The following is a 19,626-nucleotide window of genomic DNA, read 5'->3' on the forward strand; positions in this document are numbered from 1 at the left end:
GCACTCTCTAGCTCTCTCTCTCTCTCTCTCTCTCTCTCTCTCTCTCTCTCTCTCTCTCTCTCTCTCTCTCCAATCCCCCCAAAATGTACGCATATGAAAGTGTGGCTATAAATGTGCTGGGTTTATACAGATACCAAAGCCAAATAGAGGATAACACCAGCGATTCTGTTGATGCCCCACACACTCTCTCCTCCATTCACCCATTCACACAGCACAGCAGCAGATGGCCACTACAGAAATAGGGACACACACACACACACACACACACACACACAGATACATACATACATATATACATACATAAATATATATATATATATATATATATATATATATATATAAACATACACACATACATATACTCATATATATTAGGACACACATATATATATATACACACACACACAAACACACACACATACATACATACATACATACATACATACATACATACATACATACATACATACATACATACATACATAAAGAGGCATGAATATACACTGACAAAAGTACAAAAAAAGTAAATGAATTGGCCGATGAATAGAGTGGAAGGATTTAAGGGGGTGGGGGCGGTGGTGAGGCAGAAAGGGAGGGATGGAGGGAGGGATGGAGGGAGGGGGGGGGGGCTGACCAGATGGACCCTGTCCTGCTCTGAGAGCACCAGATGCCTATGAGATCCTGGGACACAGAGATACCCCCCAGCACCACAGCGGAGAGTTCTAAAGAGGCCAAGCCACTGTCACACACACACACACACACACACACACACACACACACACACACACACACACACACACACACACACACACACACACACACACACACACTTCTCTCTCTCATGTTAATCCACTCTTCTCAATATACACTACATCACTTTATAACATTAATGATAAGAAGAAAAAATAAACACACAAACACATAGGCTGGATAGAACTGAAATGGAGTGCTGCAGTCTCTGAGGGCAGGTTAGTGAGAGAGAAAGTTCTAGGAGAAATAAGAGATCACAAATACTTCAGCAAAGTATATCTATGTATCAGGCGTTTAATTCATCAGTGTGCAACTTATTAAAGGAAACTTAACAATTGCATACTATGTTTGCATATACATTGTAGATATGGTTGACATCTTTATAACATCTGTTGAGCTCACATATATATGTTTTATATACAATTTTGCACAAAAGAAGACAAAAGATTTCCATTGAAATGAACGAAGGCTGTGTTAATCGTGTCAGCTCCAATGTAGCTGCTGCGGCTAAAGTTGCCCTGAGAACCCTAAAACATGACTCATCGTCTGTAGCAGATGCTCTGCTCCTCTCACCGACTTTGGGATATGAGCGACCAGTGTTGGGAAAGTTCACTTTCTTCGTGAACTAGTTCAAAGTTCAGTTCACAAATTTTAAAATGAACTAGTTCAGTTAAACGTTCATAATTCAAAATTTTGAACTAAGTTCACAGTTCCAAAAAATGAACCAGTTCATAGTTCTTTTTTTCAAATGTTGCTGTGAGCTATTCGTTTATTCCGGTATTTTGAACATTGAGCACCCTTTGTGGTTTGTCTAGGATGATATAGAGTGGTTGAATCAAGTATCGTAGCGAAATACAGTTTCTATCGTGTTTTATTCCACATTTAGCGCATTTTGTAAATCCCATTGATTTCTGTTGGAAGACTCATTGCTCGTTGGCGGAAACGGAAAGGGGGGGTGTTCACGTTTGATTGTAGTCTTTTCGCTCGGTTCTAGCCCTACTGATGAGACGGAGAACCGAGCGAAAAGACTACAACCAAACGTGAACAGCCCCCCTTTCCGTTTCCGGCCAACAAGCAATGATTCTATGAGATATTCTACTCCGCTGAGCTATGAGCCAGAGAGCTAACGTTATGGATTGTACATATTTATAATTCGAAATTCGTCTCAGCCTTTATACCACAGATACTCTAGGGTCTATAGCATATAACCGCTTTGTCTGATTACAGTTTAATTCATTTTCCACAATTTAACAGCTCTCGTTTTGAAGAATAATCACCGCGCCATTCGTTTCAATGGGAATCGCGCTGGTCTATACTTTCAAAATAAAGTGTACATATTTATAATTTGAAATTCGTCCCAGCCTTTATATGACAGATACTATAGGGTCTATAGCATATAACCACCTTTTCTGATTACAGTTTAATGTAACAGTAAGCTGGCAACACCGCAACTGCAAATGAACCGCACGGAGATTACCATGGCAACCGGTCAAACAACACGGTGATCTGCGCGCGCATCCGCCATGTTGATAGAGAAATAACCCCCCCATTGAACGAAGTTAAACCGAGTGAGCGTGCCGTTCTCTGACACCAGAATGAACGAGTTCACAGTAACGTTCATCAGGCAGTAATACAGTACGTTCAGTTCGAGTTCGCCCAAAATATGAACGAGTTCATGAACTTTCGTTCAGTGAACGCGTTCAGGTACAACACTGTGAGCGACAGGGAGGGGAGCGTGAGACAGAGGCGATGGCGTTGCTTCATATTCAGCCGCCGCTGTAACGGTCAGTATTTAAGAGTACAGCGACCTCTTGTGGTCAAATTAAAAAATGCCAGGGTTTAACTGTGCAGTTAAAAATAACATTTACCCTATCTAGTAACGATAAAAGAGAGCCAATGGTATCACGTTTTCAATATAAACGGAACATTATATTTGTATGTACATTTTGTTTAACACTGATTATGTATAGTTCAATGAAGTTCAGACTGACAGGTGAATTTGGATAGATAGATAAATAGATAGATAGATAGATAGATAGATAGATAGATAGATAGATGGATAGATGGATAGATGGATGGATGGATGGATGGATGGATGGATAGATAGATAGATAGATAGATAGATAGATAGATAGATAGATAGATAGATAGATACATAGATAGATAGATAGATAGATAGATAGATAGATAGATAGATAGATAGATAGATAGATAGATAGATAGATAGATAGATAGATGATGCGGTGGGTCTTAGTCATCCTCCGACACCCCTTTAAGCTGGAGCTCCAGCTGAACCCTGGACAGGTACTCCGGGTCTGGATAGCCAAATCTGCAAACTCAGGTGATGCAACAAGTGCAACAGTTGAGAAAACAAAGCCCCTTAATGCAACATCACGATCACAATTGGTGTTTTATAATACACACTTATATTTCAATGAAATATCCCAAAATGTGGGCAGCTAATATGGACCATTTCCCCATCACCTACTGGTACTGAGATTGCACATTTTAACACAATAAACCAATGTTGCAACGGTGTCCAGTGTTCACCATCGGCCGGTGCATCCCTCATTCTCTTAGGTTAAGGGTACACAATCCCCACAAGTGTCACACGCATTGACTATGAAGGTGGAATAATTCCTCCGCCCATACCTCTGGGGACCCCCTCCCATGCTGGTCTTGTGGTGGATGTCGTTCCAGGTGATGACGTTGTTGAGGCCGGTGGTGGCAGACTGTCCGATAGTGAAGAGGAGCCTCCGGTCGAAGGCTACTTGTAGCAGCCGGAGGACCTTCTGGCCCTCCCCACAGTCAGGCAGGAACGCCGTTCGAGATGTGCTGCCATACCTGGCTCCAGGGTTTGGATGCTCAGGCTGTGAAAAGGCAAAAGGCAAACAGCTGAAGAGTGGCACTTTCATGCTGTGTTGGTTGTTATTATTATGCATGTATTTTGGCTATATATGACCCTGAGATCCCAGAGTGCAATATTTTCCTAGGGTAAGCTGTCTGCTGACTCAAACTGTGTACAGTATGTGACGTGTGTCAATGGGGGGTGCTCAACAATCTATTTCCTTAAAAGGCCCTTCGGATTTATTTATTTACATTATTATTATAATTATTATTTATATACATATTTTTTAGACTTTTGTTTAGGTGGTAATGTCTTAACCGCGAGAAAGGATTTGTTTAATCCAAGAACCAACATAAGCATGACAGACAGTCCCTTTCAAACTCACCCCCTGAATGCCTGCTGGAAATCTGTATTCAATAGCGATACTTCCGCAGTTGTCAAAGCCAGGTAAACATTGTCCGCTCCGCGTCACAGTCATGGTGCCTTGCGGTTGTGTTCCATGATAAATACCATAGAAAGTATTGCATACTGGGCAGGCGGGTTTATACCTGAACACCGAGTCGATACATTCAGTGCAAAAATAATGTCGACATTTTAAAGTTTTCTTGTCTCGAATTGTATCGAGACATATTGGGCAGTTGTCATGGCGGGCATCTTTAGTCATAGAAGAATGACCGTTTGATGTAGTTCCCATCTTCTCGGGTTGGGCCCGGTAGTGCCACCGCTTCCACCAGTTGTGAAGTTGTTGTATGGCTGCTGTTGGTGTTATTTTAGTTTAGCAAGGGCTGAGTTCCACCTTAAATCTTGACCGATGGGCTGGATTCCTACAGCTTCGAGGCACGAGTTTGATATCGCTGAGTAACAATTAGTTTACAACGAGACAATTACAATTCACTTTGAAAGCATTGAAAAAATATTTTTAGCAAGAAAACATCAGTTAAATCCTAGATGGGAGGAGGAACGTTAGTACAAGTAATAACACTGGCATATCGCTGACCCCACCATCGCGGCAGGAGGCGGGCACTGAGATACTAAACAAGCGGAAGTTTGACAGTGACGCCCAATGCCCAGCACGCACATCCTTATTTATCAATCAGCCAGTGTAATGTTTTATTACCCCCAAACAAAACTGCTTGACAGACAAATCAAATGCACACTGGATTTGATGTAGACATGAATGCGATTCAGTTTTCAAACACGCAGTTCCAGAGTTAACATTGACTGGATTTGTGTCGAAACGTCTCAAAGTAGAGGCTACAGTTATTCCTACATTTCCCTTAATAATGTTGGAACAGGACAGCATAATTGGACAAAGACAATTGGCCCTACCTATCCCACCATAAACGTAGACTTTGGTCTGGTTGGTGCAGCAGAGGTAGTCAGGGAAACAAAAGAATGTGCGAGCTCATTTGCGAATTGGTTTGGCGATGTCAGGCTAACAAGTGCATGCAAATTACAATGGCTATGTAGGCCTATAATGGCTCAATTGGTAGAAATCCTTAGAGCTGCCAGGGTTGTTAGTTCCATTCTCACTGGGGTTACACAGGCTCGTGCTGGGCAGAACTATGAATGCATTCATGATATGTATGCAATATATCAAATATAGTAGGCCTATCTATATTATGACATTGAGGTACTCTAGACCTCCAGCTCGAGCCATAAAAGTACCCCATTTCTGATGAACTTCACCTGTGTCTACGAACATTGATCCTGGCACTGAAAGGTCACTAGGCAGTGTATAGTGTGGATTATCCTTATTGATACTATGAACTTTCAAATTCTAACAAACTTCAAATCCAAATATTTATTCAGATTATATCTTTACTGGCAGTAATTGTGTCAATATATCATAAAATTAATGGCATGCCGCATCACTGACACCAATGGTGAAAAATGTCTTCAAATACTAGCAGACGTAATCGGAAACAGAACATAACTTTTATTCAAGTATTAAAATGTAAAGCACATTGTTTTGAATTTCAGAACAGACCAAGTACGAATCAACTAATTGGAAAAGCAAAACTCACTTTTCAACAATCAATTTGCAATGTGCAATCTCTCCAACTGTCCCCCCTGGCCACTTTCATGTACTGCATAGAAATGTTTGCATGGTAGCTTTAGTAAACTACAATCCTGTGTCCCAAGAATATCTGAATTGGTCCCATACCAAAATAAAATCTGTTGTGATGGGAAAATAATATATTATTGGATGTTGGTATCTAGAAAAAACTCAGTTTTGCAAGCATGTTTCTGTACCTTTGCAAAGCACCTTCACACATACGACTTTAGGTTTGTTAGCTTTTCTATATAGCTTTTCAACTACATGAATTTTTATGAGTAAAAAGCTAATTTAGACATCAGTATATATATATTAATCATGAACTGTATGTATTTTTTCTATACTGAAAGTCGGGTATAGCAACAAAGATAATGCTGTTAACCTATCAAATAACACCAATGCACACCTGAACTGCTTACCATTCATTAGTAATACATGCTTATTTTGTTATATATCAAAATCGAATATAAGAAAGGCACGAATGAGATAAATTTGCCAAAGAACCAAATATGCATTACCAATTGTTCCTGCAATATGTTTATTTGAAATCAGTTATCATATTTCTGATTTCTCATTTAAAATGAGAATATCCACAGGCCATTGACCCCCGCCCCCTCCTCTGGGTGACAGGAACATCGGCATAGATCATTAAAGAGCGTTTGTGCCTTGGATTTGGTATTTATAGTCGTCTTTATCCCCTTTACGTTTGACATCGTCATAAATCGAGAAGCAGTAGCTAGTAAGGATCTCGTAGTACTACCGAAACAGAACTGTCGTGGCTCCATCCTGGGACACATCTACGTGGTTTAGAACCGAAAACGAACTTAAGGGAGGTTTTCCTTTAGACACAACCCAAGGTGCTGTAATTAGACATCAATTAACATTCTCCGTATTCAGCGCAAAAGATAGAGAGGAGATGAGGAAGATCAAACGCAGACGAGAAGAGCTCCAAGCGAAGTGACATCAACGTGTGGCCAAGCCGACAGCTTGGGGCCACGCAGGGCCCATGGCCGGCCCAAGCACTCTTCGACGGAGAAGAAGCAGAGAGCAGGGCTTTCTCAACGTCAACCATACTCCTATCCCAAAGTGCCTGTGAGTGCTTTACACTATTAAAAACAAAACAAAAAAATGAACGACTTTCCTATTTGACTAAGTGCTCCTCCGCACTATTGTTACAATAACAGGCAATTCATAATAAAAAGAGACTTGCTCAACAAACCCTATTGGAGAGACAAACACGAAGGATGTTTGAAAAAGTATTCCCATCTGGGAAGTTACCCCTAAAAAAAACACCAATAAACTTTTAAACATTCAAATGAGATATCCTTAATAAGACATGAGTACCGTGAACATGGAAAAAAAAAAACAGACTTTGTAAATGAGTGCATGAGAGCGGTTCAATTGCAATCAGTGACAGGTTGAATGCAATGCTCTCCAAAGGATTCCCTTCAAAACAAAGTAGAGTGAACTTCCATTTCCAGAAGTGAAGGAGAGGTGAAGGGATCAGAGAAACGAGTGGGTCAATTAGTTTGACCTCGGTTGCGAGGACCTAGTTTTTCGGCTGGACTTCTTCCAACGGGGATAGTCTCCGAACGGAACCGGCAGCCTAATCAAGTCCAGCTCAACAGTTCTGGGAAAAGGTTTCACACAGTCATAGTCTTCCCAGGGGGTCAATCTGCTGTGATGCCCTTCTCCCGAAGTTCCTCCGTGACTCGAACCATGTATGTCGGGTCCGGGTAGCCGAAACTGTCGGGAGAGGTGAAAGCCAAAATTTCATCAGTCTGCACATTCAGAAAGAATTAAAGAATATTTACGTGAATGAAATTATACTATTTAACCCCGATATACTTTTTCACTTCCTTTCGGTAAGTGCTAGGTTATTGATGTAGCCGTCTTCCAATGTACTTGCATGTGATGTTTATCTAAAGTAGGAAACTAATAATTACTAAGGTAAAAGTCAATTATGAAATAAACTTACTTTGTTAACAACATTAGGTTACACTACATAAATTTAGCTGAGGCTTATGTCAGTAGCGACATGCATTCAACGATGTATAGGGTGTCTACTATTTAAATCTTTAATTTATATTAAGTACAACACTTTGCTAAATACTATATTACTATTAAGGAGCAGTTAGGAGATATTAATCTTGCTCAAGGATGCCTATAGTTTAACCGCAGACCTTTTCATTTCGGTTCTCATTTTGGTGAGACAACTGTCAAAGTGCTTTGGCCTCTTCCTCCTATTGAAACCCGGAAACATTATAACATAACTTAGGCCAGTCTTTTCCTCCAGACCCTACAGGGGTTAACAGATTCATCATGGTCCATGCACGCGCACACACATACCAGCGGGGCCCTCCCCATAACGAGGTCTTGTGGTGGATGTCGTTCCAGGTGATGACGTTGTGCATGCCAGTGGTCATGGAGGTACCGATGGTAAATATAAGGCGCTGTTCGAAGGCCCGCCGGAGCAGGCCCAGCACACGGTTGCCATCGGGGCTGTCTGGGAGGTAGGCTACGCGGTCCGTTCCTGGGTACCGTACTCCTGGGTTTGGATGCTCTGGCTGGAAAAAACAAACAAATGTGTTGGTCTTCACCCATTGGTCAAAGTACACCCTGAATGTGTGGATTAAGTAATTATGAGCCTAACAGAAGCAATTTGAATGGGAAACCTTTCAAAAAACCGACATTACTGGCTGAGATAAAACACATCAGATTGCTTGGCGCTGCTGTTCAAAATTATGAGTCACTCTTGGATTTAATTGATTAAATAATAAGATTCAAGACAGTGGAATTTGGCGTAAATAGGAGCAAAAGCTAAAAATAACTACATTATAATCACTCTTTATTTGGGTTAAATACAACTGATAATTGCAAATAAAAAACACCAAACTTCTGCAATTTGTAAAATCCGTGTCTCCTCACCGCTTGCAGGCCAGGGGGGAAGCTGTAGATGATGCAGATACACCCGTAGCCCTCGTGTCCAGGGAGCTCCAGGTCCGGGTCTCTCTCCACCACCATGGAACCATTGGCAGGCTGGTTCCCGATCAGCTGGCCGTACACCAGCCGACACACCGGACACGCCTTCTTCACCTTGAAGGCCTGGTCCAGGCAGGAGCGGCAGAAGGAATGGCCGCACCTCTCCAGGGTGGTCTTCTCCACCACGTCGCCCATGCAGATGGAGCAGACGTTGTTGGCGTCCGCGTCGCCCCAAGCCGCCACGCCGGGCTCCAGGTCCTTCCGGTCACTCACCTCGTGGAGCATGACGCACGCCTCCTCGTCGGTGGGCCTCCGGAACCGCTGCTGCTGCTGCCGCTGCGAGCGCCGGGGCTGGGGGGGCGGCGGCGCCAGGAGACCGCCCTCCCTGCTGCTGGGCTCCAGGACGCCGACGCAGGGCAGCAGGTTCAGGTTCCGTTTCCGCTTGGGCCCGCCGTCCAGCTTGCTCATCTCTTTACGGGCGCAGCGGCACAAGTCAATGAAGGCTTTGCGGGTCTCGTTGGAGATGGGCCCGTCTGTCAGACCCCCGGGGGCAGCCCGCCTGGAGCCGTCCACGGGCTGAAGCCTCACGGCGCAGCAGCCCCCCCTCTCACCCCGTCGGACGATGCCCGCGCTCATGCCCTGCTTGTCCTGGAAGTCAACGAGCCACGGCCGCCCGGTGGCGGCCAGGTAGTCCCACACCGCCTGAGACACCAGCACCTCATCACTACCCTGGCCAGCACGCACACTCATCTCATCAGATGAAACTGCAAAGGACACAAACACAGCCAGGGACGTAAGCATAGTTTGGTTGAAACCCCTTACATTATATGGAAGCTACTAATAAGATTAAACGTTAAACGATTTTCTGAGCAGATACAAATGCAGAATTTATAGATAGAGACATAGATGTTTAACACAAGGATGTTAAATGTATGCCGAATACATCAATGACCTGGCCCAATTTATGGTCCCACTCCCAATGCAATCACTTGACCTCATATAAATACCTTATCGTATTCAGAAACCTGTCTGTTAGGTTTTTGACGGATGGGACTACTTGGTCTCTATTCGTTGAACAGGACCAGGCGACAACAAGCAAAATACATTTATTTCCGGGTTTTAAACGCACTGTTGCGAATGCCACAGAAAATAATTGGTTGGTGGTTAAACAGTCATCCCATTGCAAGTGAGTTGAAATTAAAGGGGCACATATCCAGTCATACAACAGGCAGTGTCGTGGCTGAGGACGTATCAGCTGTTCAGAAATGCGGACTGTAAACAAAGGGAACTACATCTTATCCAACACAGTTGTCATTAAATAAAGCATCAAATTGACAGTCACATTGATTATACACAGGTTATTAGATATTGGTTACCTTGCGATCCCATAAATCCCCTTAATTGCGATAAAAGCTTCCTGATGAAGAGAAATAATGAAGAAACCCGATGGAATGTGTGGTGTGCAATACACGTTTTCCAAAAATGGCATATTTTGTGGATCCAATTTCCCGGCCAGTTGAAACGAGACACTTCTTTAACGGTGAAACGTTAACAATGTACGTGATTCCTCTGGTGTTTTGATTCCCTCGCTTCGGCTGGTGGCTTCCAGTTTAGCGGAGGACCGTGCTCGGATTAAGGAGTACTATTATCCTCCACCAGACGAGGCCTTTTTGCTTAGGCTACTGCAGTTTATCTGCGGAGAAGACTTCTTTTGTAGTCACGACATGCTATCGAGTCGAAACCGCTGATCATATCGTGTACGTTTTCCAAATCCATGATCCCTGGCCGGGGTAAACAAGCCATCGAAGTCCTACACCCAGTGCGACCAGTCTCGTCCGACTACTTCGCCTACTCGTACGTCCTTGGGCTCAAGCTTTAAACCCCCTAGTTGTCCTTATCTGGCACGAAGCACGCATTCTATTTCACAGCTTTTTCGAGAGAGATAAATACCCCCTTTCCACGTTGAAAGTGTACCCAAGCTAGCCTACTTGCTAACGATGTACTAGCTAAGTACGTCAAGAATAACTGATAATGTAATTGATTCTTCTAAAAAAAAAAAAGCACGTCCAGGAAGTTCGTCATACAACTCCCCCGATTGGCTGGAATATCATCTGAATCACACTTTGTTGTTGTGATTACATTCTGCTGGGTGGTTTCCTCAAAAATTATACCTGGGGATTTCCACGGTTTCTTTTGGAAAATAAATAAAATAATATCTTGGTACGTTGTATTATTATGAGATCATGCCTAATCGAATGCGTCTATAGTGTCGTGCAACTTCAGACATCTGCAATATTGCTCAATTTCTAACGTAAGCTTTTGAAGAAACTAGGCTAACGTGTCCATCGTTTAACTTCAGTGTCATTATTTCCAAATACATATAGCTGGCAGCTATCTGCAAAGAAACTGGAGATGATTTATAGTTACATTTACAATTGAGGGTGCCAGTAGAAAGGGAACATAAACAGTGCTCCTAGTTTATATTGTTGAGTTCAAGATCAATTCAATATAATCAATATTTAGACAATGTAAACCTGGTTAAAACAAGGCCCATATTATTACTTTCAATGAAACATGTTACTTAGTTGTTTAGTTTAAACAAGGCTATAGAACAACCTAAGAGTGTGAAAAGGGAAATCATGTGGCATTTACCCTCATGTGTGGAGCAACAGGTTGGATCTAATCAATTTATATTCTCACTGATTATATATTCAATTGAGTCTCTATATAAATTATTAGTTGGTTCAATATATAAACAGTAGGAAGGCCACCAAAATAATTGTATTAATGTATACTTATTAATGAATGTGGATATCGATTGATCAATTGAATATTGCAAGACAATAAGACAAGAACTTGCTTTTGGACAACATAAGTCAATACAACTAAATTAACCTATGCCTAATAAGTGAATGCTGAGTTCACACATGAATACAATAAGTTAGAGTAGGCCTATTCATTTCCTGTAAATCTATCAGCTATTTAGTTCTCTGTCATTCCAAGGAATGAGGAATTATTTGAACATCATATAATAAGTGAAAGTCGAGGATCATAGCTATTTCCTCTTTCTAGAATTTTGTAAGAAACTAAATAATTAGAAACTGTCCCTATTCTCTGTATGACTATTATTCTTCATATCATTGCACTTCAACATAATGTTGCACATTCAGACTCAGGCCTAAACGTTATCCATTCAGTCTTGTGTGCTATCCTGCTGCCAGCTATTCTTCATCCAGATACATTCACATTTTAATAAACTTCAGCTTCCTCACGTTAAGCTGTACATGTGGCCACCAGTAGCCTGTGGGCAGCATTCTTTATTCATCCATCAAATTTTCTATATAGCCCAAGTGCCTGACCCGATCTCTCATTGCCTCTCTCCCACACACACACACACACACACACACACACACACACACACACACACACACACACACACACACACACACACACACACACACACACCTCTATACTTCTCTCCCTGTGATCCACTGGATGGCCTTATATTCCCAGCTCCTCTCTGTTCCATGCATGGGTGTTATAAATTCTAATATCCAATAACGGGACGCCCACTTTACACACAATACATTTTTTTGCTAACCCTGACGTATTCCTCAGCTAACTGGCGCTATCCAGGCACACCACACCACATGTTCCCCAACCCAAATATGGGATGACATTATCATGCAGCAATTTTTTATTTGTTTTTTTCAATTGCTTGAACACTATAGACCAGGGGTCTCAAACTCGCGGCCCGGGGACCAATTGAGGCCCGCAAGATGATATTTTGTGGCCCCCTACTTGACATTAAAGTTTAGTGTTAGTGCGGCCCGCGCGTTGTTGTCAAACGCATATTTTTGCTGAGTCGCTTGCCACACTTTTTTATCACTTGTGACAGGGTGACCCTCCCAATTTTGAGTTGCGTGTCCTGAGTCCCAACAAAAGCCAAAGGACGCTAAAATGAACCCGTTTCTACCAACCACAATGAAATGTCCCCTGTTGTCAGCGATTACATAGCCAACGTGGTCTGATTATAGCCTGATCATTAACTTAGATTGGGTCAGTTGTGCTACTTTTTTTTGTGGAATGCTTGATGTAGCCCATAGACCCCTGCTATAGACACATGCTTAGACCAAAGTAGCACAACTTGAAGTTTTTGTTACTATACCTTAAACACATGTAACCATTCCTTAAACAAAAGCGCTGCTTTGCACTTTAGCTGCTATTCGGCAACACACTTGCTGCTTTCTGCAACACACTTGCTCCTGCACACTACACACTATTTAAACATAAGACACTTAGTTCAAAAATGACATCTCAGTATATCATTGGGAAAACACATCTATTCAAAATACTAAAAACATTGGGTAATTGAAAATACTTAAATACACACCTCAAAACACTTACTTACAAAACTGAACACCTATCAGCCAGCTACAAAAAGGGTAATTGTGCACGTCCCAGGGCAGCGTGGGGGAAATATATCATTGTGTGCCACCATACGCCTTCGAGGGTAAATGCACCATCATGCAAATATAGGTCCCTACAATACCCAACATATTATCACACTTCTAGATGCACTTCATGATGTAGCTGAACAGGACAGATCAGAGCAGCCCAGGTTTGTTGTTGTCTGGGATAATGTTCATTTCCATCGAGCTGTTTTCATCTGGAACTGGTACACCAACCATAAACAATTTGAAGTTGTATACTCGCCATTTCTAAACCCTATAGAAGGTTTTTATTCGGCTTGAGGATGTGGTGTATATGACTGCCAACCACATGCCTGCATGCCTCTTCTGCAGGCAATGGAACAGGCCTGCGGAGACATTGAGGTAAGGTCACTCAATGGTTGGGTTTGGCACACAAGGCGAGGATCTATAAGCCCACCCATGAACAATTGCCGTGTTTTTCTGTGTTTATGGTCAGTACAGTTGTGTATTTTTGGTTAATTTTTGTTATATTTTAGCTTAAACTGAATTTACTGAACTGTAAAGTGCTGTACTGCAATGTACAGTATTCAGTATTCGATTTTTTGGTTGTTGTAAAATCGTGCCTTCTGTTGAACTGAATAAAAACAGCGAATATGGACGACTGCAGTGTTTTGTATAAAGTAGACTAGTGTGTTGCTGCTGATCTGAAAGTATTCATATGATACAAGTGTGTATAATTTTGTCATCAGAGTGACATTTTGATTGTTAGGTTGCGATAGAAGAGTTTCAATTTGACATAGATGTGAATGGTATATTTCTCAGTGTTGTGTCTTATTTGCTTGTGTGTTGAGTTTTGACACAATGAGCCAAGTTTTGCAAAATGTGTTCAAGCAATTGAAAAAAACTGTAATTGCTGAATGTACTTATTACTAATTCTATTCAGGGAATCCCTGAATGCTTACTGATTTTCGCTTTCTCTCTTGCATTGGAATCGCCCATACTAGAAGGTTCCATGTGCCTGCTGTCATTTGCTGCTGCTTTTTATCCACACCTAGAGAGCCACTAGAAGGCACTAGAAGTCAGATCCCACCATAACACCATGTGCATGTGACAGCTCCCGACCGTATGGGCTAAGTTGTTGTGTGGCGGTGTGACTAAAGGCACAGAGCAACTGTTGACAAGCTGGGGGAGAATAGAGGAAGGTTTTGCCTGATGACCGACACATCCCCTCACTGTGCCCTGGCACTGCATTCGTTCCCCTGGCTTTTGAGATTTGCCATGTTGTGTATTTTCTGGTGATTACAGAAAAGCCCTCAGTCCCCTGCTCTGACCCTTTGGATGTTGTCGTCCCTGCCTTCTCCTTACTGTCTGAAGAGGCTGCATGGCTCTTAAGACATGAATTCCACCAGAACAGGATGGATTTCGGATGCCCTGTGGCTATTTTGTGGAGAAACTTCAAATGTTCTTGTCATCACTTGTCCCTGATTTCTTCATCATTATAAAACCCCTCCAGATTCAGGTTTCGCTATGGCAGTATCTAGGTCAAGTACTTTCTAAAATCTGTAGCGGGTTTTAGGTCTCTGCTGTGGCATATCAGTACAGGGAGGCATTACAACTTTTGACTTCAGCACTTTTTAAATCGTGTTCGTGATTAAGTATTGTATTTAATAGTTTTATTTTACATATCAGGTAAAATGACAGATAACAGTAATACAATAAATTGCTATGGCAAGCCATAAAGGGAATTGCATATGAACATGGTCCAAATAATACCGTACATACGTATCATCTGCGCTTCCTTAGAAACCCACCTTTAACCTTTGCAGTTGTCCTACGGCTATTGAATAATTAAACATTGACTTTTATGTCTGTTATTATAAATTAACCCATCGCTAGTGGACAGTGCTGTTATGTGCGTCACACGGGAACAGCGAAACAACGCGATGTTTAAAAAGACTATCTCATCTTTTATAGTTTATATCTGCATTTTGTCCTCTAAATACTGTCAAGGGGCGTGATTGTCACTTCTCCAGGATACATTGTGGTCGTTCGTGAGGGTTATCAAGTATAATCGTAGAGAATGTAAGTGTGGGGCTATACTTTCGTAGCCATCTATTAGAAGTTCTGCTACCGGTGTTGATCGGGTGGTCGCAGCGAATATATGGTCCCACCACTGAGCTAAGCTAGCTGCCTGAGCTGTCTTGTAGAAATGCATGCATACATCCACACAGCGCACCTACTGCCCGTGTGTCTTGCAGGCAGTTGTCTCCATTGTGTGTTGAACCTGTGCGTGCAGCATAATACTTCAAGAAAGTACATGTTTGCCCCATAATATGAAATAAACTGACCTTTGAATAGGCCTTATGTTAGCTATTTTAAGCTAGATTATAGTAACATGAAAGGCGTTGAACATTAGTCATGCGAGGAAATGATACGAGTAAAACGGAATGGGAGATGGGACTGCGTAGCGTTAACTTGAAAGTAGTGCTATGTGCAATGCACATAGAAAAAATGCACTTTGAAAATCAACCGGAGATGGTTTACTTTTAGATCAATGCGTTGACAGAGGTTTGCTGCATAGGCTAATCTAAAACGAAGCGGTAACCTGTGGTAGAAGCATGATATTCTGACGCTACTCTGCTGTCGTATTTGCATGCTGGTCGTGTGGATCCTTTGAACTAGCTCCTTCCTCCTTCGTAGGCTCTATAGTATATACTATATATATACTATATATTATATACTGTATCTAGAGAAACTTGATCGTCTATGATTTTTGTTTTGCTTGAGGTTAATCTACATTGTCTTTACCACGTCCTTTAGGCAGCCTGCAACAGCTAGATGGTATGACAGACGGGACTCAGTGTTCATTGAGTTCTGTGTGGGGGACACTAAAGATCTCAAAGTTAGATTTGAGCAGTCTAGCATTAACTTCAGGTAAGAGTTTGAAAACGACTTGTTCAAAAAATGTCTTTCAATTATTATTATTATTATTAATAATATATATATTATTATGGTATGTTATTTATAAACATAATAGGGACCCATTTGATTTGTTTTTATTTATCGTTATAATGACATTTGTTCTACTGTTATACAATTTCATTTTCATTCAAAATATATTGCCCCAAATTACAAAATATATTAAAACATAGACAGGGACGCACTCATCGTCTCTTCACACAGTCCTTGTATTGTAAAATAAAATAATAATAGCTGAGTTCTAATCACGTGTGAATCCTTGCATCTTACAGTTGTCTCGGTGGACCGGAAAAAGCTAAACACCAAAATGTTTTGGATCTTTATGGGGACATTGATCACGAAGTAGGTTTGCAAGTTCTTTCTACAGTGTTTTGGATACGTACTGCTGTAACTATTGTGTTGTGTATCTTCCTCACCATGTACTCACTCGATCACAGGAATCAAAACACAGACGAACAGACAGGTCTGTGTTGTGTTGTTTAAAGAAAGCAGTGGCAGGGAAGTCATGGCCACGGCTATCAAAAGATAAGGCAAAGGTAATCATTTTGTTTGTACCTTTTTAACAAAAACCCTCTCCACATCTCAGGCTTTTCTCTACCTATAAACTCAGTGCCTGTCGGCCAAACTTGTTGATATAGGTCACCTGGCTCAGTGTTGACTTCAATAATTGGAAAGACTGGGATGAGGACTCTGATGAAGATTTGTCAAGTTTCGACAAATTCTCCGAGGTGAGGGCATTACAGTGGTCCAGTATCAGGCATTTAGGGTGTGAAGAGTCGGTTTAATCTTGACTCTATTCTGCAGATGATGAACACCATGGGAGGGGATTGTTTACCAGACCTGGAAGGTGGAGATGAAGAGGTATGGCCCTTTATGAATAAGAGTTAATTGTCCGTTATATTGCAATCAAAGTTGTTACTTACTTCTTTTTTCATGTTACAGCATGGTGTTGCAGACAGCGGTGATGGAAGTAAGTCCAATACAAAACAGTGTTCTCCTTTTTGAGGCAAAGATACTGTCCAGTTGAATATGCGCACTGCTTGGGATTTTCTTCTTGACTAAGTAATTGTGTTATTTCTACAGAAATGCCAAACCTTGAGTAGTCAACGGTATGATGCCGTCTTCCAAAGTTAAAGCGTTGAAGGAAAAGTCCTGTCTCCAGTTTGATGTGAGTGACATGCGTATGCGTATCTTGGATGCAGATTCGCACTGACATCCAGTGTTGCACGGACACATTTGTTTAATTACACTGTTCATTGAATTCATAGCTATTTGAATGTCTTAGGTCATTTGCCCCTTTCTATGGTTTTTCCCGGCAAAGACAGCAAGGTTACAGATCAAAAATGTAAAGGTTCCTTAACACAACTGGATTTGGAATCCTCAATTTCAATATCAATTTGCAATTTTTGTAATCAAGGGTTCTCCATCTTTGTTTTATTTGACATTGTATAATGTTGTTCAATTAAAAAGATTTGGTTTGAGTTCTTAAAATGTATGTTAGTGAGTTATTTAAAACAGCATTCATTTATATTAAACATTTTACAATTAAAAAAGTGAATAAACCTTTTCATCTTACTGTGTGTTCAGTTTGTGTAACAGAAAATATACAGTACAGGCAATATTTATGCTGATGCCTTAATTTTCTGTCCTTGCCAGATCAATAGGGCAATTAATTGACGGTAGCATATGCAAAAAAGAAAATACTTCCATAAACTTTGTGAAAAAGTAATATCCTAGCATTAATCCAACCAAATATTTTTGTTAAGCAACACACAGCTATGTTTTGAAATCTGGGTTAATGTGTGTAATATATTTATTGAGTTTGTTAAATAATGTTGAAGTTTTTGACTACATATTTTTAATAAACTTGTTGGAAGAACATTGGAAAGCTTTTTTTCTCTTTTCTTAAGCACCTTATTTAACACTGGCTCATTTAGACACAATAAACGTCCTTATTATCATAGCCTGCTAAAAAAAAAATAAGCATTGTTTGAAACATTTAGGCGGTGACTACAGAATTCCTGCACAACACAATGCTTCCTGTCATTTTACGAACATACGCACTTCTCAAATTGATCTCCAGTCATCATTTGAGTAGTCTTATAGGAAGTCCTATATTATTTGGACTATTATTAAGCTGAAGGTTTTATATTGACTTCTGTGTGTTTCTGCTTTGGCCAATATCAAAGTTAGATAATTATAGGTATAGGTATCTGTATTTCAACAGTAATGATAGGGGCTTGTGAGTATATAGATTGTGCGTGGGTCAGCAGTCTGGCCAAAGAGAACACGGAAATCCCAATGCAAGCATCTTTTAAAAACCCCTCCGGTTGAACAGGCTTACGCCCACAAAAGGTGGCTTACTGCTGATTGGAGCAGCGATTGGGGCGCCATCGCAATTATGACATTAGATATGCTCAAACTGACCAATTAGTAGGCCTAAACTCTAAGGAGATATGAATAAGGCTACCTCACCTTTTATCAAGAAAAAACGTTTTCTATAGAACCACATCAGGGTTGTCTAAAGTATAGACTATATATATGCATTCTTCTTTAAACTAGGTAAACAGCCCTACATAAAACAGCTTCAGTGACGCCTTTCGACCATGCAGGGAGCCTAGGCCCAGTAGGCAACCGATAGTGTTGCACAGTAGAGCTGTGGGCACTGTGGATCATTGGTAAGGGAACTCTTATATTCAACAGTAGCGGCAAGACAAACAGATCATAGAAAGCAGCAGAAATTGTGACCACCGGCGCTTTGTCTCGCTGCCTAAAAGCAGAAAAGCGATGAGCGCAGCATTATCCTTTCAACGGTAGGCGACCGCTAATGTGTGCTGCCCTGGTCAGCGCGATGCGCCAGTGCAGAAGCTCAATGCCAGGTCTGCTGCCCCACTCTTCCTCTCCAAGCATGGATTTTCCACCGCTTTATCTGCCCTGAGCCCATCCACAACACACAATGTAAATCTCTGCCTAATCAGTTCTGCTGCCACGAAACCACTTGTACCCCAATACAGAATATAAATCGAGAAGTCCAATTTTGGTTATCAGTTTAGTTTCAGACCTATGTTGAATGTGATTTGTTTATTATGATAATCGGGTAAAATATACCGTGAAATACCGTTGTTTTTGGGTGTTGCTGTGTCAATCGTGTTTATTGTACGGCAATTTATAGAGGTTCTGTGCAAATCCACTAGTTCATGTTCAATAACATTCTTACTGTATATTACTTTCAAAACTTGAAGGAAGCTGGGATAAGGGACCATATCCATGTTTGTCTGTTTGTTCACACATGTAGTCCTCGCTCACATGCTATGTGTCACCTCAAAGCACTGCAGATAATAATCATAACCCCCTTGAGTATTTGCCCTGTTATACCAACCCCAATAAAAAATACTTTATTATTTCAATCAACGCTTTTACTTCAGGTCCAAGCGCCTCACTCTGCCAAATCTCCTTTATTTTCAAATTGATATCCATCTATTAATTTAAGTTAGAGGTGGGGGGGCTTTCGAGACCATGAGCAGGGGGTTACCATGTGTCGATTCCTTTGTAGGGATGGGGGGCTAGTTCATGTT

The 19,626-nt window shown here is 41.3% G+C and overlaps 3 protein-coding genes across 3 annotated transcripts; 1 reads left to right on the forward strand and 2 right to left on the reverse strand.

The window, feature by feature from the left end:
• Nucleotides 1-1,026: 1,026 nt before the first annotated feature.
• Nucleotides 1,027-4,611, reverse strand: LOC307079334 (putative E3 ubiquitin-protein ligase DTX3). The gene is made up of 3 exons (XM_079741597.1): nucleotides 3,984-4,611; nucleotides 3,403-3,620; nucleotides 1,027-3,079 (listed from the first exon to the last, which is right to left on the reverse strand). The coding sequence occupies exons 1-3, from the start codon at nucleotides 4,290-4,292 to the stop codon at nucleotides 3,001-3,003; spliced, it is 606 nt and encodes a 201-aa protein (XP_079597723.1). The 5' UTR covers nucleotides 4,293-4,611; the 3' UTR covers nucleotides 1,027-3,000.
• A 955-nt stretch (nucleotides 4,612-5,566) lies between these two features.
• Nucleotides 5,567-10,647, reverse strand: dtx3 (deltex E3 ubiquitin ligase 3). Its single transcript, XM_079741514.1, has 4 exons — nucleotides 10,016-10,647; nucleotides 8,586-9,403; nucleotides 8,007-8,224; nucleotides 5,567-7,403 (listed from the first exon to the last, which is right to left on the reverse strand). The coding sequence occupies exons 1-4, from the start codon at nucleotides 10,026-10,028 to the stop codon at nucleotides 7,328-7,330; spliced, it is 1,125 nt and encodes a 374-aa protein (XP_079597640.1). The 5' UTR covers nucleotides 10,029-10,647; the 3' UTR covers nucleotides 5,567-7,327.
• Nucleotides 10,648-15,017: 4,370 nt separating this feature from the next.
• On the forward strand, nucleotides 15,018-17,867 carry ptges3a (prostaglandin E synthase 3a (cytosolic)). Its single transcript, XM_079740966.1, has 8 exons — nucleotides 15,018-15,154; nucleotides 15,893-16,006; nucleotides 16,324-16,393; nucleotides 16,489-16,587; nucleotides 16,690-16,779; nucleotides 16,856-16,912; nucleotides 16,994-17,021; nucleotides 17,135-17,867. Coding segments are annotated over exons 1-8 (480 nt in total). The 5' UTR covers nucleotides 15,018-15,152; the 3' UTR covers nucleotides 17,155-17,867.
• Nucleotides 17,868-19,626: the final 1,759 nt, after the last annotated feature.

Source organism: Pollachius pollachius (genome assembly GCF_949987615.1).
Source record: "Pollachius pollachius genome assembly, chromosome: 8".
NCBI lineage: Eukaryota > Metazoa > Chordata > Actinopteri > Gadiformes > Gadidae > Pollachius > Pollachius pollachius.